At 40.6% G+C, this 25,033-nt stretch overlaps 1 protein-coding gene across 5 annotated transcripts in view; it reads right to left on the bottom strand.

Annotated features, from left to right (window-relative positions):
• ARHGEF12 (Rho guanine nucleotide exchange factor 12) overlaps nt 1-25,033 on the bottom strand; it is an 82,469-nt gene that overhangs the window by 40,898 nt on the left and 16,538 nt on the right. For 3 of the 5 annotated variants that reach the window (XM_039365693.1, XM_039365692.1, XM_039365694.1), the window contains exons 2-3: nt 2,469-2,492; nt 1,645-1,733 (exon numbers count right to left, since the gene is read on the bottom strand). In XM_039365693.1, the coding sequence (XP_039221627.1) occupies nt 1,645-1,733; nt 2,469-2,492 (113 nt within the window). Of the gene's footprint in view, nt 1-361; nt 512-1,644; nt 1,734-2,468; nt 2,493-25,033 lie in introns of those variants that run through there. The other 2 variants (XM_039365695.1, XM_039365696.1) reach the window with 2 other exon arrangements.

Below are 25,033 nucleotides of genomic sequence, written 5' to 3'. Positions count from 1 at the left end.
GCTACTTTTATATTAAAAGCCCAACTCTTAAAGAGATTACACTTCATTCACCCTCACAGTCAAACTCTAAGGAAATTTTCATTTTATGTTACAGATGGGGAAATGTTACATTATGTTATACAGGGATTAGCCAATTCTCCAAAATTCAAGCCTAAGAGCTACCTCTGAGTTCTCATTTAGCAAAGAATCAGTAAAGAGAAGGCATAAACATTTCATCCCAATATAGTATGTTTTTTTTTCTCTGTAGTTATACATCTTCCTGTATCACACATTATGGCCTTCAAAGTTATTCTCATCTGTGGTAAATTCTTGGAGAATAACAGACAGAATAGCTAAATTTCACAAATGAAAAGCAACACACCATGTGGGGCCAAGAGGCTCACCCGCAAGCCAGTCACACAGTTAGGAGCATACAGCAGTCAGTCTGGGTTAGTAGGTTGGGGTGGGTGGAACCTTCACATGCAGACTAATTTCCAAGACAGCATTAGACTCTGAATGCAATACAGATGGTCTACAGGTATAGGGAAACAAAAGAAACAAAATGAATGTGTCCAGTTAAAAGTTGATAGAAATATAAAATAATTGAGCGCAATTTCACTCAAAAGAAAACACTCCTCAGCTCCAGAGCTGAGGAATGTTAAGCATTTGCTCCATAGGCAAGCAAACTATCAGACAGTACAATCCATCTAGCCCAGTTATCTATAGAGCAAGATCAAGTACTGAAGAGAAAATGGAATACAAGACCCACCCAAAGGAATTCCCAAAGACAGGTAAGCTGAACAACATTGTACTTTTTAAAATGGCTGCAGTATAATCAAGAAAAAGCCTGCAAAATAAATACAGGTTTGTGCAATTCCTCATTTATATTGGCAAATAATATGGCTTATTCATTAAGAAAATAAGCAATGATCTGCTGGATCAGACCTCTGGCTCGTCTATTCTAGCAGCTTATTCTCATAGTTTCCCAGCAGATGGCCTTGAGAGGCAATAACACTGCCATATCAATGCTACTATCATCGACCCCTATTAATTCAAAGGAAATACATATACAGATGAGTATAATCACAGGTAAATGAGTACAATTTAATGCAGTTCACAACTGTCGGATAGGCTTCATACATTTGTTTACTGAAGCTTTATACTCAAACAAAACTGGATCTCTAATGATTAAAAAAGTCACAATTCGTAAGTGCAGAAAGTACTATAGGATACTACATTCACAACTAAAATAAACAGAAACAAAAGAACTGTCACCAGAGTCTCCAACTGAATCAAAGTAAGAACACAGGGGAAAACTAAAATATCTCTCTCTTATAATCTGCCTATAAAGCTTCAAAAAGCCCTCTCCTTTAGTGTGTAGTTTTCTACCTTGGCCTTACTTTCTAGGTAGATTTAAAACAAACGAAAGTTCCATCTACTATGCAACTTCAGAAGTATATAACTCAAAAACACAAGAATAAGGATACTGTGCAACCCCACTGACAAAAATGTTATGCAATCGAAGTGGAAAATAAAAAACTACAGAAACCCCTTGTTAACTGCCCCTGAATATAATATTGGCAAAAGAAGTTAGGCAACTTTTTAATTCCAAAGCTGGAGAACAGGAAGATCCGAGTGTTCTTTAGAGTGTGAAGATGATTCTACCTGTTGGGTCAAAATCATGGGCACTAATGCAGCGCTCGACTTTCTGCTTCTTGTCTGCTGGAGACTCTCTGCTCAGGATGCTGCCATGCCTAAAGCCAAACAGAAAGGGGGGGGGGGGAATCATTTTTTTTTACTTCATTACATATGAAGTAAATACTTCATTTTTTTACTTCATTACATATAAGGAACGGTTGCGAGAATTGGGTATGTCTAGTTTAACGAAGAGAAGGACAAGGGGGGACATGATAGCAGTATTCCAATATCTCAGGGGCTGCCATAAAGAAGAGGGAATCAAGCTATTTTCCAAAGCACCTGAAGGCAGGACAAGAAGCAACGGGTGGAAATTAATCAAGGAGAGAAGCAACCTAGAACTAAGGAGAAACTTCCTGACAGTGAGAACAATTAACCAGTGGAACAACCTGCCTCCAGAAGCAGTAAATGCTCCAACACTGGAAGTTTTTAAGAAGAGACTGGACAGCCACTTGTCCGAAATGGTGTAGGGTTTCCTGCCCGAGCAGGGGGTTGGACTAGATGACCTCCAGGGTCCCTTCCAACTTTACTAATATGAACATAAACTGAGCTAATTTTAAGAAATCTGCTAATATGTGCCCATTTTCCTTATTATTTCTATTGGGGGGGGGAATAATCAACCCAATCATGGAAGGAATCCATGATTCATTTCCTATGTCTCAGATAATTCAATCTGGTTAGTGGGGTGCAGTTAGATATATCCAAAACCTTCCATATTAGCTTACTGGAAGATGGGGAAAGGCCAGAACTTTCTTAGTAGATACAGAAAGGTTTTCAAACCCTTAGAAACTTACCTTGTAGGTTTTTTGAGGGGAAACCTGAAAAGTAAAATAACAAATAAAAATAGTTAGTATCATATAAATTGTTTCCAGATTACAAGAAAACAATATCAACCTCCATGTAATAGATTTAAGGATAATCACTTTTATTTTCAACTGTTGTTTGGGTTCCCACAAAAAAAAACTAAAGAAAGATGGAAGACTTTAACCCCATGATCTGCTCATGGGATTCTATTCTATTGCACAACAATTTTAAAGGTTTCTTTCAGGTAGTGCTTCTGTTACATAAATATTCTATTCCTTTCTTCCACATGAAAAGACTAATACTTCTATCTACTGAAATAATTCATTATGATAAAAGTACTGGAATCCCTAAAATGAGATGTATCATTAAATTCATGAGGACTACTAATATTCCAGTATATAGTTCAGTCATTCCTTCAGTCAAACAACTACAAAACAATTTACTCCTAAATTCAGCATAATAGTTTTTAACAAATATTCATTGTACCCTAAGATATTTAAAGCACTTGCTAGAAAAGTATTTAAAAATCTGAATTATACAGAAGAGAGCAGGACTGCACACAGAAACAATTGAGTAACTCATTTCACTCTACACAAAACTCTCAACTGAAAATTGGCTATAAACTTGTAGCATTATAATACAATTAAGCAACTTTGTTTCAAAGCTTTAACAACTTTATTAATAAAACCAGCAGTAGCATTTATGGCATTTTTTTCAATTCTGTTACTCAAACTTGGAGCAAAATTGTTTCTAGATATAGAGGTAAACACTCAGAAATGCATTACTGGGAATTCCACACTTATTCTTTCTTTCCCTTCATCTTTCTACATGAGAATCCAGCTTCCAAGCAAGGCTGCGTATGTCAAGAGGACAAATTTTACAAAGGGCTTCTGGGATAGAGTCTCAGAACCTTATGGGCCGTAAGCCAGATTCCCTAATCCCATTTCCCCCCCTCTCTTCATCCATCCTGAAGGAAGGGAGGGAGGAGCAAATAAAGGAATGATAGCAAAACAGAGGGAGATAGTTACATGGAAACCACAAATAATCTGATATATTGCTGTTATGCACTGCCACTCCTTAGAGACTGGGACCTTAGAAATTTAGTCTCTCCTTTCCACTGAGAAATGTTATCATTTAGTATGCATAAAAAGATCAAGATAACTATTTTAGAGAAATGTCCTGCCTTTATTAAAATCCTGCTCTCTTCTATATAATTCAATAAAACCGACATTAACTTTAACATGCCACCACACAGACAAAACATATATACAAGGGGAATATTTTTCCTAATATAAATTAGATATTTCATAGAACATGAATATATGCCAAACACATGGCTTTATACCAAAGCTACCATGGAGGTAAAACTTTCCTTCCCACCTGATACCACACTAAGAATGATTAAGGCAGCATCTAAAAACATAGGCAGTTCCATGCAGGGTGTTTTTTATGTAAAATTAGGGTGTTCAGGTTCAATAAATTCAATATTTCCAGATATCAAGGAAATCCATTAGGTATCACTCCAAGGGCTTTAATAACAATTGGTATAACAACAGATTTCTTTTTCCATTCGTGTTTAGGTTCAACTGCAAGACCGGTATTTCATATTTTTTTCCAATTGTTTTGCCTCAACACTAGCATCACCTGGTATAGCAACAAAGATGAACCATACTTCCTTCTTTTCAATAACTGTTATATCAATTATATATTGATCCAGAGTCCTGGATAGATAGATAGATAGATAGATAGATAGATAGATAGATAGATAGATAGATAGATAGATAGATAGATAGATAGATAGATAGACAGATAGATATGAGTAATAGCATTAAAAATATGAACCCTGGGTATATTCATGTTTAAAATATGAATTTTTATAGTTTTAACTACCCTGGTGCTCATTTTATTATATATATATATATATAAAATCAATATTTATATATATTCAATATATAAGACAGAGTCCTGTCTTATTTTAAAATTGCACTACACTTAGATGAACACTGTATTGTCCCACTCTCATTAGAAAAAGGCTTTGTATTTATTCAAAGGAAACTCTCTATAAAAGATTTTCTATTGCACTGAATTATGGGGTGATGATTTTTACAAAAAGTAAAAAAGGTTTTTCATACTGCACTAAATTAGAAAATCACAATTTCTATTGTATTGCTTATAACAATGAACTAAAGAAGCAGAGATAATTTGGACTATCAAAACAGGAAATCAAATTATCTTGAGATGACTACATCAGATGATAATTATGAATCATCCAAAGTACATGTACATTATTTATCTTTTCTTCAGGGAGGGTTAATACTAGAGACATTATTATATAATGTCTGAAAGTGGTTTCAAAACTTGCACAACATATTCCACTAATTTTTCAACCCATTTCACACATTAGATCTTAGCAAATTATAAAAACAGTATGGTTTTCAAACATGTACCACATTATCATACATAGATCTATATGCCATATCAAATCATATATAGAATGCAATATCAAATGCAAGTTGGGCTTCTTTGAAACCAATCCTTAAGTAATGAATTAATGTCTATATTAGAAAATATTATGCAACAGATGAAGTTGTTTTGTTTTGTTTTGAAACTCTGAGCCACTCTTGACTCCCAAAGAGTGCTTGAATATAGAAGTAGTGCTCAGTTAATGACTGCAATTGGTCTTAAGATGTTACAGTTATTAAGTGGGTCACCATGTGACTTGATTTTAAAACCATTTTTGCGACAGAGAATGACAATGGTCATTAAGGAAATCACATGGCTATTAAGTGAACTACGTGGTTGTTAAGCAAATTCATTTTCCTGAATGGGTGTTTTTGGCCACGAGATGCTGCAATTAGTCATAAATGTGAGCTAGTTGTCAAGCGCACAAAATGCAATCATGTGATTGAGGGGGCAGTTTCAACTTTAAGGATGGATTGTAATTTTTGTTTTAGTCTTTATAACAGTAGTTAAGTGATTGGTCACTAAGCAAGGACTAGTTGTACTGTTATCATCTTGGTGGTATTTTCAGGAGTGGTTTGCCACTGCCTTCTTCCCACGGCTGACAGAGTGAGACTCTCACAAAGCTGGTTTCAGGACTAAAACTCACTGCTTCCCAGTTTCTAGCCTTGTACCTTTAATCACTACCCTGAAGTGGTTCTCAGCTGAAGTATAAATATAGTGAAATTGTAAGAATTTAGTTGCTAAAGTTTCAGGTACAGTCTAGCCATTCAGTCCTCGTTCAAGCCAGCTCTTTAGCACTGTTCCATGACACTGGTCCTTGGATTTTTCCAAAAGCTGATGTCAGGATATTTCACAGAGAAAGAACTGCATTTACAAAATCAGGAGGAAAGGAGGGCTTCCCCAGCAGCTATACTCAATGTAGCCATTGTGCTGCCCTGTAAGGGGGAGCCAGAGTGTTGTCAAAGGCTTAGTTTGCTGCTGAACTTGTGCTCACTTAGGAAAAAGGATTTTTAAAAACAAAACAAAAATGCCAAACATTTCTCCTACCAAATCCTGTTCTTCCTAAAGGTATTCATTTTTACAACTGATAACTCATTCTACAAACAGGATAGCAAACTAGTCATAATGAATCTACAAAACAGAACTGGCTTCCATTTTCCTAGTTATTCTTAATTTGCAAATAATTACTTGTAAGCACCATGGCATTGAAGAGTTCCATTTTACATATTTCTAGACACTAAGATGGGGCTGCAGTGGGCAAAATCTGAAATTCTGAACCAATACAATAAAGTTGAAAAAAATCCCTCTTCTACTAACAGAGAATACATTTGATAAACTGCGTCTATAAAGTATTTTATTATTTATACATAAAATTTGTAAAGTTGCCTATCTCATTGAAGTCGACTATGGGTGGCACAAACAACTACTCTGGGGAGCAAACAACATTTTAATAATAACTTTAAACAAATCAAATAATTGTACAAGTTTGGCTCTGTAATTATGGCTTAGAGAAACTGGGAGACAAAGTAAAGAATATAAATATATCAATTACATTTAATAATTTGCAACTCAAGTATGCTTAGTGTAAGGTCTACCTAGAATCTTTGTTTCAAAATAACAAAACTATATAAACTTCCATGCAGAGATAATCTAAATAATCAAAGGAAGGCTTTATAACTCAATGACTGAAAACCTACATCTGATGCAGGAGATTCACAATTCTGAGCATCTTTGAAGGGACTGGGAAAGAACCATGTCTAAAAATAGGTAACACTGAGCTAGGTGGATCAAGAGTTGGTTTTCATATAACCACCTGTTTATTTTACCTACCACAGTCATAACTATAGTAAGCCCAATAAGCTTACAGCAATTTTAATTGGTGCATCTATTAGCTGCATCTCACATGCTTTGCATCATTAAACAGCTATTAAGATCTTTTACTTCAAATCTGTGCAAGAGACATTTAAAATAATTTTAGACTGTACTTGAAGGAGTTGAACAATTAGATTTCTCTGGTACCCAAAATATTTTCATCTATGTAACATGGTATTGAAAATTAAAATCCAACAAATATGACTCAAATTTCATGGAACAAATTTCTGAAATTCCTAGTTTCTATTTGTACTATACCTCCTGCTGTATATAAGCACAGAAGACTGTCCTACATTGCAAGGAATAAGAATACATTTGCTAAAAGACACGAAATACACATTGGCATACAGAGAACATCAGATATAATTCTCACAACATATTTCATCAGTCAAATATAGAGACATATAGAAATAAGAACTGGCCCTCCATAGCTTAAAAAGTATTACAGAGAAATGGAATCCAAAACTCTGTTAAAAGCAAAAGATAAACCCCACAATTACTGACTCTTTTCTCCATAGTATAATTTTATAAATTATTCTTGTAAGGCAGAGAATCTTTATGGCTTGACTAGAAGGCTGAACATTTACATTAATAAAGTTCAAAATTCTATTATTTCATTCATTGTCAATTTATTTGCTATGATCAGTTGTATTGCAGGATCTACCTAGGGAGCAAAGATCTGCTAAGAATTTTTAGATAGTACACCGTTTTGTGATATAGAAACAGGATGATTTAATTAAAGCATTTGTTAATAGATTTTCACTGAACCATAATGAATTTATTACTTGCATGCTTTGCTAAACTTAATTTTAAAATTGAGCATTTTTAAAAAAAGGATAGTTCTTTAAAATATAAATTTTACCATAATATAGATTGATTTTTTTGTTTTAAAGTCTACATATTTTATTGCATAGCATATAGTGTTCCGTTGAATAACCTATAAATAAAACAAAATGAGGATTTTGAAGACAGAGGATAAGAGAAGCAACACACTCCTGCTACACTAATGCCTGAATAAGACCATAAGGTGTAGGGCAGGGGTAGACAACCTTGGCTCTTTTATGACTCGTGGACTTCAACTCCCAGAATTCCTGAGCCAGCCATGCTGAGGGGAAAGGGAGAGGTTTCCAAGCTGAGCCATGCTGGCTCAGGAATTCTGGGAGTTGAAGTCCACGAGTCATAAAAGAGCCAAGGTTGCCTACCCCTGGTGTAGGACCTAAAGAGCATATTATTTCATTTGAATAATACCCACGTTCTTGCTCCTATCAAGTCAGATCATTGGTCTGTTTAAATCAATACTTTCCGCACTGACTGACACTTCTCTAAAATTCGACACAGGCACCTTATCTAGCTGAAGATACTGGAACTGACATTTAAAAAGCATATGATCTCTCACTCAGCTCTAATTTATTTGAGCTCTAAAGCTAAAAGAGACAATCTTATGCAATACAAAGTCTTTGCTGTTTGTAATTGAAAGAAAACTGAAGAATTATAATGCCTTATCAGTGAACAATTACACAAGATGGCCTAAAGACAAGACTAAGTGGAATGGTGTTTTTCTAGGAAAGAATATTCTTCCTCTGTTTCCTCTCAAAAAAATTACTTCAAATAAAATTAGTTCACGGCATCCCTCTACTCAGTGTATCTAATTCACTTCGATGCTTTAACAGGCAAAGATAAAAGTGAAGTCTCTTTTAAGTCAGGTTGATTGCTGGTAACTTAATGGAAACATTCAGGTAATTTTCTTGGCAACAGTACAGATGTGGTTTGCTGCTTGCCTACTTATAGGAAGTTTTTTTCAATTTCCCTGCCTAGCCTTGAATATATTCGCTGGTGGTCTCCTATCCACATACTACCAGGTCCAATACTTCTGAGCTAAGGTGAGTTAGGTGCTGCCACCTGCTGAGACATGCATTAACTGTGATAATTGCAAATGGATACAGATACTCCCCATGCTGTCACAAAGCATCACAGAGCCTTGCATCATCAGTATTATGACACATATTGACAATAGAATCTTTCAAATTAGTTGTTCAAATTCTGGATCAGTAATATTATTAAGTATACAAACTGACAATGTAATACAAGTTTACAATCTGACAATCTAATTCACAGATTGTTTTTTTTAAAGCAACAATAATGTAACCCAGCCAGTAATCATATTTCAAAGGGGTTTACTGCAAAACTCCACTGGTCCAATTTTGAAATTGTCAAATTAAAATAAATTACAGTCAATGTAACATTTGTTTTTCAAAAAAACCCATATTCCCTGATTCATTCCTATTAAATTAGCCACTTTGATTACTAAATACAGTGTTTCCCTCTTACAATGTTGTTACAAATATTCAATACCATTATAATCATTTACTAACACTGAACAGTAACTACTATAGAAACATTAACCAGCCTTGCGTATGGGTAAATCACAAAAGCTGGTGAGTTCTTACAAAGCAGGATAAAGGTTTGCATTCAGCTCAGAATCTCTGATCAAAAGAATAGTATTACTGCCTGCTTCCTCCATGCAAGACATCTTTCTTGGCTGTCAAAAGCTTTGTTCTCAAACTGAGGCTAACGGCAGCAAAATATGCTTTTACAAAATAGAAACTATCTCTCAAAAAAGCAAGTGCACAATTATAACCTAGCTGCACAGAATACATATAACTACCGTTATACACATTGCTTGTCATATACTCTCAAGATAAGCTATTGCCCAGCCTTTTTTTTACTGCATCTTATATAAGGAAACAAAGACTTGGAGATTACCTGGTTTTTTAAAATTTATCCAGGAAAAGTCATTCCACTCAAAGCTAAATCTTAAAAAAAAAAAACACAGACACACAACCTGCTATCTATATGGTTTTGAGATGCTTTAAAATGACTGAAAAGGCTTTTAATCAGCTGGGAGATAGGAAAAAGGAGGTGGAGTTTCATCAGCTTTCCCTTCCACCATTTACTGTACTGTGATGTTAGCAGAGCAGCAAAACAGACTAGAGTACAGTTATTTATAATACTCTTCTAAAATATTCCTACCAGAAGGAATTAATATACTTTATATCGAGCATTCATTTATCCTGAATGGTCAACTAAATTAAAAACCAAAATAAAGAAGCTTCAGCACAAAGCAAAAAGTAAACAGGAAAACAACTGATATCAAAACCATGAAATGATATGGAACAACTTATCTCAAATTGTCTCCAAAGTACAACAACCATCACCCCAAAAAGCAGAAGTAGAAGGCACTAGATCAGGGAATACTGAATCACAGTTTTTTGCTTTACAGTATTTTTACGTGTTCTCTTTTTAGAGAAAAGGGGCGTTGTCTTATCTGAATGCCTTTTCTCAGCATGGAGATGGACAATCCACGAATGGGTTAACTCTGTCTTCCTGCCCATTAGACTAAGTCAGTCAAACTTGCCACGCCCTTCCTGGACCAGGACACTCCCAGTCTCAACGAGGGCGAAAGCTATTGACGACAGTCTGACGTGTTGGCTCCCAGACCCCTAACACTGGACCTGACAGATCCTAAGGGGCGGGAGTGGATTCTCCATCTCCATGTTGAGAAAAGGCGTTCAGGTAAGACAACGCCCCTTCTCCAGCATAGGAGATGGAGAATCCACGAATGGGACATACCAAAGCCACCTGTCCCTATGGGAGGGAAACAGTCAGGGCCAGTGTCCCGTCCTGCGGCACCACTTGTTGGAGCACTCTGCGTCCAAAGGAGGCTTCCGCAGAGGCAAACCTGTCCAGTTTATAATGCCTCACAAATAGTGAAGGCAAAGACCATGTCACTGCCCTACAAATGTCCTCGATGGATGCCTCGAGGTCGCAGCACTGTGCGTTGAATGCGCAGTAACGTGACTTGGAACTGACAGGGAATGCGACAGGTACGCCCCCGCAATGCAAGCCCTGATCCACCTATCTATGGTAGAGGCAGACACTTTCTGTCCTATAGGAGAATGATGAAAGAAAACAAAGAGGGCTTCTGACTTGCAAAAGGCTGCCGTCCACTTGATGTAATAGTGCAATGCCCTGCGGACGTCCAGTGATGTTCCAAGTCATGAGACGGATTAGAGCAAAAATCTGGCAATACAATTTCCTGAACCCTATGAAACAGGGTGTTGACCTTGGGAATAAAGGTAGGGTCCAAACGAAGGACCACCCGGTCCCAATGAAAAATGCATAGGTCATTCTTGATAGAAAGCGCTGCCAGCTCAGAGATTCACCTGGCTGATGTAATGACTACCAAGAAGGTGACCTTGAGAGACAAGGACCGTAGAGCACAGGTTCTGATAGACTCAAAAGGCAGCATGGTGAGGGCCTGTTAGGACCCGTGGCAACTCCCAAGAGAGATACCTATGAACCACGGGCGGCTTTGTGTTGGTGGCGCCCTTGATAAAGAAGCGTATCATAGGATGTTGAGCCAATGCCGAGTTGTCACAGGTAAGTAGAGTGGATAGAGTTGCCACCTGTCTACAGATGGTATTAGGCGCCAAGCCCTTATCGAGGCCTTCCAATAAATAGTCCAAGATCCTTGGAATAGTCATATCCGAGATAGCCAGGTGGTGTCTTTCGCACCAATGGCAGAAATTCCTCTATGTGGAGTTATAGATGTGATTCATCGCCGGCCGTCAGGAGGCCTGAATCATGGAAATTGCGCCTGATGAATAGGATTCCCGAGACAGGATCTCCTCCGACCATGGTGTGTCTGTTTGGTCATACTCAGTAGGAGATGAGGCCCTGCTGTGAGAGGATCAGGCTGGCGAGGGAGAGCCATGGTACTCGAGTGCTCCCAACTGGGGAAGATATGATGGAGGTATGGAGGCAATCGACTCGGGCCTGGACCTATGGTAAGATCTGGAGGTGAAGGCCTGGTCGACTGCCTGAGAGATTAGTGCCTGAAGGTGCGTAGTGGAAAACGCTCCTTGGGGCTCTGTTGCCCTGAACCCAGCTGCTGTGGGAGTGAAGGTGTCCTCTGGTGCTGCCTGAGGGGCCTGAGGTACCGAGGATGCCTGATGGACATTTGGTTCCTCGCTATGAGGAAAAAATTGTTCCTGATCGTCCCCAGAGGGAGGAAGGTGGCTAGGGATCCCCTTCCAGACCCCCTGAATGGAAGCGGGGAGCCCCAGGGGAAGGTCAAAGACTGAGGTCTCTGCCTGCTTCATGTCCATCATGGCCTGCCTCTGCGCTTTGGAGAATTTCTAGTGCTTGGTGCCTTCTGCTAGCCTGTTTTTGCGCCAGTTTGGAAGGTTTCCTGGCTTTGATCTTGCCAGCTGCCTCCTGTTTGGAGGACTTATGCCTCTTTTGGCTGGTAGATGTAGAGGAGGTGCCTTGAAGAGGCTGGGGCACCGTGTTGTCAGCCATAACAAGGTAAGTGTTGTGCTGTATCTCAGTGTTGTTCTGAGAGGGATCTCAAGCAGTTGGGAGCCAAGTACTAGATGTGGTTGTGGTCCACCTGGTGTATCAAACAAGTACTGCTGGAGCTGGTGAATTCAAGGCTGACTTGTAGGAGTATGGCCCACGAGCCGTGCTCCCGTGTCTACCTGACCAATTAGTTACCCCGTTAGTGGACCGATTGTGCCTACGGCCGCAGCAAAATCACATATTTTGGGTAGAGGGTCCCAAGGGGAGATCGAAGGGTGTCTCCTCTATTTGCTCCGCTTTTGCCCTGACCTGCTTTTGCGCTTTGGAAATTTCTTTCTCCAAAGCCTGGTGCCTTCTGCTCGCCTATTTCTCTGCCAACTTGGAAGGCTTCCTTCCAGAAATGGTCTTAGCCTTGGCTTTGATCCTGCCTGCCGCCTCCTGCTTGGAGGATTTCTGCCTTTTGCGGCTGGTGGAGGGGGGAGATGGTGCTCTTGGACTCCTCCATCCTGATGTGAACTATCTCAGCGACACCGAGAGGGAGTTCTGGCAGGGGATCAGTTGATGAGATAGGCTGATCAGGTAAAGCAGGGAATTAGTCATCCTGCTCTCCTGACCCCCCGGTGGTGCAGGCAAAAAAATTCCCTTCGAGGATCCGGTCTATTTATGGTTGCAGCAAACTCTGCTTGCTCGTAGAGCAGTTATTAATGTCTCAATGAGGTCAGGGCATAAATCGCACCAGATTCGTTGTGCAGGCGCTCCTAAGATGGTGTAATAATTTAGTGTCAGTAATTATTTATTTTCTTAGCTATTATTATTATTATTATTATTGACCTTTTTAAAAAAAAATGGTTATTTATTTATTTAATTATTGCTTTATTTATTTGTCTGTTTATTTATCCGTGGTTGTGCAACTGAAAAAATAGGGGTGGGGGGTTGACTGAGGGAGAAAGCGGTCAGTTTTGTTGTCATGTGGCACTCTCCTACTTCAGAGGGAAAATAGAGGAGCCGATCCTCGCTCTTTCCTGTTCGGGAGGCTCAGAGAGAACTCCATCAGAATTAAAAAGCTTAAACAACAAGGATCGGCTGCCACGCTTGTTCTGGCAGCCAAAATGGCGACCGGAATGGTTTCTCTTAAAGAAAGGGTGGTCACCTGTAGGACTTCCGCCTTTGTGGTGGGAAATTGAAAGCTGGAGAAGAAAGGAATTTCCCCCTGTAGCTGTAGAATGTGCCGACGTCTAAAATGGCGGCCGGAGCAAGCGAATGCAGCGATGAAGTGATCAGTCAGAGTTAGCCCAGCGCTAGTTCAGACCAGATTTCGCAAGAGGAAAAAACATGGAGCTTTCTTTCTCTGTTACGCATTCCCCCCCCCCACTCCAGTAGAAGAAACGCAAGGAGGTTGCCAGCTGATTTTGGCCATTAACGAAGAGACGGAGGGAATTCTCCCCTCCCCCTCGGGGATCCGATGGGCTGGCTGCCTTGCTGAGCCCGATGCTCAGCTCAGCAGCTGATCAGGGTTTTCCCATTCCCTGGGAATTGAAGCCTGCTGTCACGCTGATCCCAGTGCTGAACAGCTGATCAGGGGTTTCCCCCTTTTTGAGAAAGGCTGAACCACGGTAGGAGTTTAGATTGGAAAGAGAGAACCCCCTCCCCCTTGCCTTCTACAGCCTATTTCATCCAGCGCTGATCCCAGCACTGCTGAATAGGCTGTGAATGAGGAGAAGAATCCACCAATGAATTATTCTCTGCTACCTGCCTTAGACCGGGAGCCAGATTTGTCACGTCCGTCTGGGCTGAAAACCAAGTCAAGACTGGGAGTGGCTACCCAAGGAAGGGCATGTCAAATTTGGCTGACTTGGTCTAATGGGCAGGAAGGCAGAGTTAACCCATTGGTGGATTCTCCATCTCCGGTGCTGGAGAAGGAATAGATCTATGATAATTTACTATGCAGTCGTTGTAATAGCTTCAGACGTGGCTACTTCTCCATTTGCTGGCACAAGATGGATGTAGTGCCACTTCATCAAAACTGAAAGTACAGTATTACTTTACAAATACATGAGTAAACACATTAACAAATTTTACATTACACGTTTTATCCCTCACAACCTTGGTTTTTAATTTTCTTGATGCATGAACAAAATGATGTGTAGGAAAGAGAATCTATAATTGTGTCTCTAATAACTGGCTGTCATTACAAAAATGTACAATTCTTTCACCACTAAAGGTTTTATTCTATTTTAAAAGGGTTCCTAATTATCTTGCTATATGGCTCATTTACTAAGATGCCAATTAATGCTCCTAGCTCACCTCCCTCGACTACCCTATTTTCACAGTGTTTTCTTTCCACTGTTCATGCTTTACCTGGTTATAACTCTAGGCTCCCAATGCTGCTTTTCTCCAATTTCTCTCATTTAACCCTGTGCAATATTTTGACATGGCTTCCTAGTTCAGAACATTTTATTTGTTTGCCTACTCCTGCTTTTATCCTGTCTGCCAGGTCTTTCAGAAATTAACGCCTGCCAACTATAAGCCACATTAGGGATAATATTCAGAAATCAGGGCCTTCCTCTCACAAGAGGGAATGAATAAAGGTTAAGAGATCAGTTCAAAGAGGAGTTAGCAACTTAACCAACGTGGGGAAGACAGAGAGCAGTGGAGGGACTCGTTTTTTTCTGCCCCAATAAACCTAATTAGGATTGTGAGCAGTGCTGGCAGGAGAGAAATTTCTTTACGCTAAACTGTCTGTTTGTGTTTGATTAATGTAAATCTTCTCAAGACTCTAACCATGCTCTGGGCAATATGATGGCTGTAGTTCTGTTAACCAGCATCTATGCAACTGAAAAAAGTAAAACACAGAACAGAAAGGGTCCCTTAATCTAGTCTGGTGACACAGTTTCAACAATGGGCTTTGAATGCTGCTTGAGTGAATGTCACTTTGTACAATACTAGACATTTCTATCAGGAACAAGAAATGTTGCAACGTTCATATATTTTACAAGATCTAATTTAAGGGAGAATATAATTACACTTTGAACAGAAATATAAATTTTCATAGTCAATACCAAACTAAGATAGAAGATCCCATTTGTTCCAATAATATTACCAAAGTGAGTTTAGAAACAATTACTATGCAGTATAATAGACTTTTGTTTATATTTCGGTTCACCAGAAAATACGTCAGAATGTGTCAGAATATCATTCAGCATTTCATTTCTGAATAGGTTCCAATGCATGGAATGACACAGATATTGTGATGAGGAAAAAAAAAACATGAACCTATTCTGGAAGATCTGTTCCTCGTTCTTTAAATTTCTCTTATGTATTAAGTAATCCAACCACCTCAGGTCCCTCTCTGTAAACAAATACGGTATTACCTAACTTTTGTTGACCCTGACATTGCACAGGTCAGGCCAATATTTGTTTCTCACCTTTTAAATTGAGACGTTTAAATGGGAATGGGCAGCACATAAATTTTTAGAAGAGATGAGGTAGCTTACCTCCTGTCTTTCCAGGATAAAATAATATTTAAAATATTCTAACAATACGTTTAACGTGCAACAAAATATAAAACCATTTAAAACAAAGGCACTATAAACAACAATTAAAATACCAGAGCATTAAAATCTCTTGTAAATTTTAAGTTATTGATAATGCCTGATTTGGGCCAACCAATGCTATTGCTTTTTAATATTGATTTTGCTATAAAGCAAACAATAGTTACAAAATATTCTGCAGCTCTGAAAACAAAGCTAGCAGAAATCTAAACACACCTCAACTACTCCATTTACCAACTATGCCACCTATCAAGCAATTATTAAGGAGAAAGTCAAGTTCTAAATGTGCAGAAATGAATTCTATCTCAGTACAGAGACAGTCATAGAACATTAGATTAATAAATAAACAAATCTTCAATTTTCATGCGTTCATGAAAATGATAAATAACAAAAGATCTTAAGAAACTTGAAAATGTGTTCTTTGGTACAAGGTAAATTCATGAATAAATAATTTTAGTTTTATTGCCATTTTATTTTTTTTTATTTTTCAGTGTTAATTTTGTCTGCCTGTTTAAGATAAATAGGAGTTGCTATATACCTAGTTCAACAGCTTGTACCTCCATTTATAAAGAATATTTTGAAGTAAATTATATCAATTAGTTTAAGATTGAAGAAACCATACTTTTAAATTTTATAAATCAAAGATACCTTTGGGAGCAACCAGTTTAGGTGTAGTACATTTTACAATGCCACGAAATAACTTGACATCACTAAAGTGTGCTAAAATCAATATTGCATGTATTTCAGGTTTTCTCAAAATGGCTTCCCTCCCGAAACCCTCTCAATTCATTTTGCTTCATTGCTTCAAACTTCCAGAAAGTGTATCTATGAACAAGAAATGCAGTATTACCTTGCTTTTTATATTATAGGTTTTTAGAGTGTTGGTCACACAATTAATGTCCTTGTTTACTGATTTAAGTTTTTTTTTAAAAAAAAAAAAATCAGGCCAAGGGCACTAAGAAAGTATAGCTACCTATGCATATTAAGCTTTTAAGTGATAATTATTCTTCTCTGTTTCAATTTAACAGAGACATTATTCTTTGTAAGAACACACCAATCAGAGCTTCCTGACATAACAACAAAATAGTTGTAAATATTTATATGGAATTCACAGACCTTTACCCCAAATAAGAAGTCAGGCATGGGAAATAAGCAGATTCTCAGAGCTTGCACAGTAGATACGGACAAATCTCCAAGGAACAGAGGCCTCATCACTAATGGGAGTTGAAGAGCAATGAATAAATACAATGCTACTAAATAGCCTTAGAGTTCCCTTTTCCAAGATGTATTATCAGTGATACTATATGAACACCCTAAGAATACCAAGCAGCTTACAGAAATTCAATTTCTTAATGAGAAATGCAAAACAATACCTTGGTGCTGACAAGAAAGTTTATGGCTCAGAGTTTAAATGCTAACATTCAATACAATTTATCACCAGAAGAGAAGGTGAACATATTCATCCAGAAGGGATGTCCAAAAAGAACCAATTCCTGTGTGAAAAAGTATATACTTATAAAAACAAAATGAATCTGGGAGGTACAAGTAAAAATGGCTCCATCTCCTACTTTTTTTTCAAAGTTGCATTGTTACCAGAGAATAATTCTGCAATCGTGCCTCATTAATTCTGGTGAGTGGAATTCTTTTTCCACATAATGGTTAAAATACATGTTGTGGCAAATAAAAACATAAGATCTAAACATTCTTAATTCTATTATTTCTTAAACAAAGGACATTCAGGTGCTCTCAATTGGTCACTGATAACTAAGCATATTAATTTTAATATAGTTCTTTATATAGTAGTTATGTGATCAGAATGTAAATGATACATCATAGAATAATATATGAACTTCTAGTTTACAAGGAGGTTTCTCTGTACAAAATTTACAAAACTATTTTAAGGTGAGGATACAAATGATTTGGAGTCAGTATATACATTATGGAATTTAAATGTTTTTCAATTTCTCAGAGATTTTTCTAGAATACTCTGCTGCTAGTTAACTGTTCTACAGTGTATTGCAAATACATAAAAACAAATTCATACACAGTAAGTCAATGTCTAAAGCAAAAGGAAAAGAATAGTAATGGAATGTTTGAGTAGGAAGTCTGCCGTTTTACTCTAGTGACTGAATACTCTTTAAACATCTCTAAGCCCAGCAGCAACTGTTATGTGTTTATTCCAACTATTTGCTATTTAATAAATAGCATTTTAATTCATAGTATGGAAAAGTTAATATATACTTTTCTAGTCTTGGCCATCTTTTCAGTTATTTTCATCTTAATATTAGTAAAATTTTCAGAGTACTTATGCAACCCTGCTTACTCCACCCCTTCTCCCTTGCAACTAATAACCATCCACAAGCTCCAGAAACAGAAAAGGCTAATTTATACCATTATTTTTTTCATTGCTGGGACTGTAGTACAAAGGTGAGCCCCAATATGTTTTGTTGTTGTTGTTGTTAATTGTGAAGTCGTGTCTGACCCATCACGACCCCAAGGACAACATTCCTCCAGGTCTTCCTGTCCTCTACCATCTTCTGGAGTCTATTTAAGCTCACGCCTACTGCTTCAGTGACTCCATCCAACCACCTCATTCTCTGTCGTTCCGTTCTTCTATTGCCCTCAATCTTTCCCAGCATTAGGCCCTTCTCCAGTTAGTCCTTCCTTCTCATTAGGTGGCCAAAGTATTTGAGTTTCAACTTCAGGATCTGGCCTTCTAAAGAGTAGTCAGGGTTGATCTCTTCTAGGACTGACCGATTTGAATGCCTTGCAGTCCAGGGGACTCGCAGGAGTATTCTCCAACACCATAGTTCAAAGGCCTCAATTCTTTGTCGCTCAGCCTTTCTTATGGTCCAGCTTTCACATCCATACATTGCAACTGGGAAAACCATGGCCTTGACTATACGCACTTTTATTGGCAGGGTGATGTCTCTGCTTTTTAGTATGCTGTCTAGATGTGCCATAGCTTTCCTCCCCAAGAGCAAGCATCTTTTAATTTCTTGGCTGTAGTCCCCATCTGAGGTGATCTTGGAGCCCAGGAAAATAAAATCTGTCACTACCTCCATTTCTTCCCCATCTATTTGCCAGGAATTGAGAGGGCCGGATGCCATGATTTTGGTTTTCTTAATGTTGAGTTTCAAGCCAACTTTTGCACTCTCCTTCTTCACCCGCATCAAGAGGCTCTTTAGTTCCTCTTCACTTTCTGCCATTAGAGTGGTATCATCTGCATATCTTAGGTTGTTGATATTTCTCCCTGGCAATCTTAATTCCAATTTTTGATTCATCTAGCCCTGCCTTTCTCATGATGTGCTCTGCATATAAGTTAAATAGGCAGGGCAACAGTATACAGCCTTGCCAGACTCCTTTCCCAATTTTGAATCAATCAGTGGTTCCGTGTCCAGTTCTCATTGTTGCTTCTTGACCCGCATATAGGTTTCTCAAGAGACAAATAAGATTGTCTGGTACACCCATCTCTTTAAAAACTTGCCACAATTTGTTGTGAGCCACACACTCAAAGGCTTTAGCATAGTCAATGAAGCAGAAGTAGATGTTTTTCTGGAACTCCCTAGCTTTCTCCATGATCTCTAGTTCCTCTGCCTCTTCGAAATCCTGCTTGTACTTCTGGTAGTTCTCGATCCACATACTGCTGGAGTCTAGCTTGTAGGATTTTAAGCATAACTTTACTAGCATGTGAAATGAGTGCAATGGTGCGATAGTTTGAACATTCTTTGGCATTGCCTTTCTTTGGAATTGGAATGTAAACTGACCTTTTCCAATCCTGTGGCCACTGTTGAGTTTTCCAAATTTGCTGGAAAATTGAGTGTAGCACTTTTACTGCATCATCTTTTAAGATTTTGAATAGCTCAGCTGGAATATTGTCACCTCCACTAGCTTTGTTGTTGTTCAGATTTTCTAAGGCCCATTTCACTTCACATTCTAGGATGTCTGGTTCGAGGTCAGTGACCACCCCATTTTAGGAAATAAATATTCTAAAGGGCTGCTTTCAAATGCAATGACTTTCAAGAGACACTGACATTATATCAGTATACTTTTAAAAAATGGTGAGAAAGTTCCTACTTTACCATTTTTAAAGGCAAAATCTTACTGCCCAGTAAATTAAGATGGGGAATTGAAATTTCAACACATAGGTTTCTTGTTTAAAAAAAATACCACTAGGTGACATCTTATGGGCACAAATTTTATTTATCTTCTCAGTCAGTGACAACTCAAGTCACATATTGATGCTCATATCATCCCCTTATATCAGGGGTGTCAAACTTGCAACATCACTTGACGTGTTGCGATGTATTGTGACTTTTTTTCCATTGCCAGCAATGGGCGTGGTTTCGGCATGACGCATCCGTCTCACGGGCCTTATATCTTACTGCAAGGATACACAAATGAAAAAGATTAAAAATAATAGTACCATATATTTTACTTTCTTCTATTACTGCACTGCACTCACCTTGCAAAATGATCATCGTTATTTAAAATATATATCCAGATATACAGGTGTATATGTGCATATATTAATAATCTTAATTCTAACCATTTTCATCAGCAGCTGGCATATCTATACTTTTCCAATATTAATGGACACTATTCTATATATTTTAAAGGAGCGTTGGCTTACCTGAATGCCTTTTCTCAGCATGATGATGAAGAATCCACCAATGGGTTAATTCAGTCCTCCTGCCCAATCAGACTAAGTTGTCAAGTTGTCACGCCCCTCTTTGTCAGGGACCTCCCAGTTTCATCGACGGCGTAGCCAATGACAACAGTTCGACGTGATGACTGTCAAGCAGGTACCCAGAAAAAAACAAGAAAAACAGGCCCCCAACCCGGACCTAACTGACCTCTAGAAGGGAGGGCGTGGATTCTTCATCATCATGCTGAGAAAAGGCGTTCAGGTAAGCCAACGCTCCTTCTCCAGCATGATGACTGAAGAATCCACCAGTAGGATGTATCAAAGCTTCTGGAGTCCCTATGGGTGGGGGTCAGTTGGGGCTGGCCCCCCTGATGGTGTGACTACTTGTTGTAAAATACGCCTACCAAAAGTGGCCTCAGCCGACGCAAATTTGTCCAAACTGTAATGTCTAATGAAGGGGGAAGGCGAAGACCATGTTGCTGCCCTGCAAATGTCTTCAATTGACGCTTGGGTTGCCCACGCCGCAGTTGTGGCAGCACTGCGGGTTGAGTGAGCTGTCACATGAGTAGGAACAGGCAGGGCAAGTGAGACGTACTTGCTTGCGATACAGGCCCTGATCCACCTACCTATGGTGGAAGCTGACACCTTTTGGCCCATTGAAGAAGGCTGAAAGGAAACAAACAGGGCTTCCGACTTACGGAAAGGTGCCGTGCGCTTGATATAACAATGTACGGCTCTCCATAAGTCAAGTGAGTGCCATTGCCATTCCAAGTCATGCGACAGGTGAGGACAGAAGTCTGGAAGAATGACCTCCTGTGCTCTATGGAATACTGTGTTTATTTTTGGAATAAATGAAGGGTCTAGCCTAAGGACCACTCTGTCCTCATGAAACATGCACAGGTCCTTTCTAATCGATAAGGCAGCCAATTCCGACATGTGCCTGGCCGAAGTAATTGCAATCAGAAAGGAGACCTTGAGTGACAAGTGCCATAAGGAACAAGTTCTAAGTGGTTCAAAAGGAGATGAGGTTAGTTCCTGAAGAACCTGGGGTAAGTTCCAAGAAGGATACCTATGAACCACAGGGGGTCTACTATTAGTGACTCCCTTGAGGAAGGACCGGATGGTAGGGTGCCTAGATAAGGACTCTGAGGAGTCCCATGAAAGTACAGAGGAAGTGCCCCTAACTGTCTGTGGATAGTGCTGGGCGCCAACCCCTTTTTGATGCCCTCCATTAAATATTCTAGCACCTTGGGAATGGTTACCTGTGACAGACTTAAGTGATTCCTGTCACACCAGTGACAAAAGTTTCTCTACGTATGGTCGTAAATACGGTTAGTCGCCGGTCTCCTGGCAGCCTGGATCATATCTATCACCTCCGCCGAATATGATTCCCCAGTCAGGGTGCGGCGTTCAAGTGCCAGTTGGTCAATTGAAGCCATTGGGGGTCTGGATGCTGAAGATCCCCGTGCGTCAAGCATACTCGGTTGTTGGGAATCCTCCAGGGAGCTGAGGCTGAAAGGCTCACCAGGTCTGCGAACCATGGTCTTCTGGGCCAATGAGGAGCAATAAAGATCACTTCTGCCTGCTCCTCCAGGATCTTCCTGATAACTGCTGGAAGCAGAGGCAGTGGGGGAAAAGCGTACAATAAGCCTTGTAGCCACCGGCTGCGTAAGGCACCTGCCCCCTCCGCTCCCCGAGAGGGGAACCAAGAAAAAATCTGGGCAGTGGGTGTTCCCCAGCAAGGCGAACAGGGCCACGATCGGACAACCAAATCTGTCCAAGATCTCCCTGAAGATATCTGGATGTAATATCCACTCCGAATGGTCCACTATCGACCTGCTGAGGAAGTCTGCCTGCCGATTTGCCTCTCCCTATATATGCTTGGCCCTGATGGAGAGCAGATGTTTCTCTGCCCAGGACCCCAATGTTCGAACCTCTGTCATGAGGGACTTGGACCTGGTGCCCCCTTGCCAACTCACGTGAGTTTTTGCAGCCACATTGTCCGTCAGGACCATCTCATGTGGCCCCCTCAGTACTGTGTGAAATTGTTTGAGAGCTAGGTGGATCGCTCTGAGCTCCAACCAATTTATGCTGTGCCTCAGGTCTGTCTGTAACCACTGACCCTGAGCCATCTGGGTTTGGAGGTGTGCACCCCAACCGAAGAGAATTGTGTCCATGGTCACACTGACACAACTGGGCTCTTTGAATAGAGTCCCTTTGCGAATGGCCGATGAAGTCCACCAGCCGAGAGACATACCTGATGAGGAACACGCACCAACTGGTTGGATGTACTGGTGTGCTGTCTCTGAAGGGCCCGCGCATGTAGTCGGGCCCACGGCACTATTGCTATGCATGATATTAACTTCCCCAGGAGCTGAGAAAGTGTGGCCAATGACACAGCCCTGCTTCTGCGCACCGAGTGCCAGTTCTCTGATGTTCCTGCACCGCTCCTCTGATAAGTACATGTGACAAGAGTCCGTGTCTATCACTGCGCCCAGATGTAACAGGCGGGTCAAGGGAGTCATCTGGCTCTTTTTGAAATTTATCAAGAACCCATGGTTCTGTAGGGTCCTTATTGTGAGGGCCAAATCCGACTGGGCTGCTGAGACTGACATGGACTGGATCAGAATGTCGTCCAGATAACACTGGACCCGTACTGGGACCAACCTTAAATGAGCTGCCAGCACTGCCAGGATCTTGGTAAAGACCCTGGGGGCCGAGGAGAGGCCGAATGGTAGAGCCCTGTATTGAAAGTGGCGGTTGAGATAACAGAACCGCAGATACCTGCGATGGTCCAGGAGGATAGGAATGTGCAGGTATGCCTCCTTTAGATCTAGTCAATAGATCCCCTTGCCTGACACTGCTCAAGATGGAATGTAACGTCTGCATTTTGAACCTCCGGTATTGAAGGTGGAGGTTCAGCCCCTTGAGGTTAAGGATTGCCCTCCATCCCCCTGAAGATTTTGGGACTACAAATAGAATGGAATAATACCCCAGTCCCGCCTGATTCAGGGGGACCTCCTCTGGGGCCTTGATGCTGAGTAAGTGTTGGATGGCGTCCTCCATGAGCCCTCTTTTTATTGAGTTTCTCATGGCTGGGCAAGACATGAAATGGTCTACTGGCATGGACTTGAACTCCAGGGACAGGCCTTCTCTTATGGTGCACAGAACCCAGGAGTCTGTGGTCGTGTTTTCCCATTGGCAGATAAAGAGAATAAGTCTGCCGCCAATGGGGGGAGTCCCCTCTGAGTCACTTGGCGCGACGGAAGGGGCGAACCCCTCTGCCACGAAAAGAAGGCTTATTTTGGGGCTGGTACCGGATTCTGTCTCTGTCAAAGGAGCGCTCAGTCTTAGGGGCTGGGGGTCGGTAGGGTTGTCCAGGATCCATCACGGCCCCAGTCCGAAAGGACTGACGGCGACTGTAAGGGAGGAAACGTCTGTTAGTTCTCCTTGCCAAATGAGAAATAACTTTTTGTTTTTTTTTGTTTTCGATGAGATATGGAGTTACGGCCTCCCCAAATAATCTGCCACCCGTGAAGGGGGCAGTGGCCGCACGCTACTTATGTTTGCTCTCAGCTCTCCAGTTTTTAAGCCATAGAAGACTCCGAGCGACTACGCTGGAAACCATTCCTTGGGCTGAGTGCTTGGCTGAGTAAAGGGAGAAATCCGCCATGTATTCGGATGTGGCTATTAGCTTGGTTAAATCCTGATGGATCCTGACCTCCTCCAAGGGAATTCTGTCCTGCAACTGTCAAAGCCAGGTAATGGAAATCCTGGCAAAGAAAGAAGTGGAAGTTGCCGCCTTTGCTGCCCATGCAGATGCCAAGTGAACTTTGCGGAAGTCCAGTTCAGATTTTTTATCTTCTGTCTTAAGGATGTCCGAGACATCTGCCAGGAGATTGGCTGTCGAAAAAAGTGGAGCCAGTGACTCATCCACTTTGGGCATCTCCAATAAATCTGCCAAATTCTTTGCCATGTCCACTATCTTGCGTTCAGCCGCTCCCTGGGTTGGCTGAGCTGCTGGTGATTCCCATTGCCCCTGAATATTCTTTAGGAATAATGGGGGATAGGGAATTTGGAGGTGTTTGACTACAGGCTCAGCAAACAAGGGATTAGTGTCTTGATCAGAGGAAGGCTGTGGGGTTGGAGCCAGATGGGAGGAAAGCTTAACCGCTGCACAGGCCCTGCGCAAGGAAGGAAATAGAGACTGAGGCTGAGACTCATGGGTAGGTTCCTCACAATCAGACCAACGGTCCATACCTTCCTCATAATCCGAAACATTGGAAAAGTCGGATTCAGGAGAATGAGATGGGGAAACCATACCTGAGCGATCCAGTGGAGGTCGTGCAGAGGTGGCGGGTGCAGAAGAAGGCCCCGGAATTGGGGACACCTGATGGTGACCTGATGATGCCATGGCTTGGAACACAGCCTGCGATATCCATATTTGGAGCTGGTCAGAGAAGGACTGTTCTAGCGGAAGCCATAACCCCGTAGCAGTCAGTATGATGGCAGCGGTGGGTGACGGGCCAGGCAAATCAAGGTCCTCCCCAAACAGAGGTGGTCCTCCCTGACCAAAGGTTCAAGTCGAGACCTGCTGATGCACATTCTCAGGTGACCAAGCTCTCGATGTGGACGTAGATGCGCCCCCGTCTCAGGTGGT

The sequence above is a fragment of the Crotalus tigris genome, unplaced genomic scaffold, assembly GCF_016545835.1.
Source record: "Crotalus tigris isolate CLP2741 ecotype Arizona unplaced genomic scaffold, ASM1654583v1 scf7180000020151.727365, whole genome shotgun sequence".
In the NCBI taxonomy this organism is placed as follows: Eukaryota; Metazoa; Chordata; class Lepidosauria; order Squamata; family Viperidae; genus Crotalus; species Crotalus tigris.
This window is presented reverse-complemented; position numbering and strand designations above follow the sequence as displayed.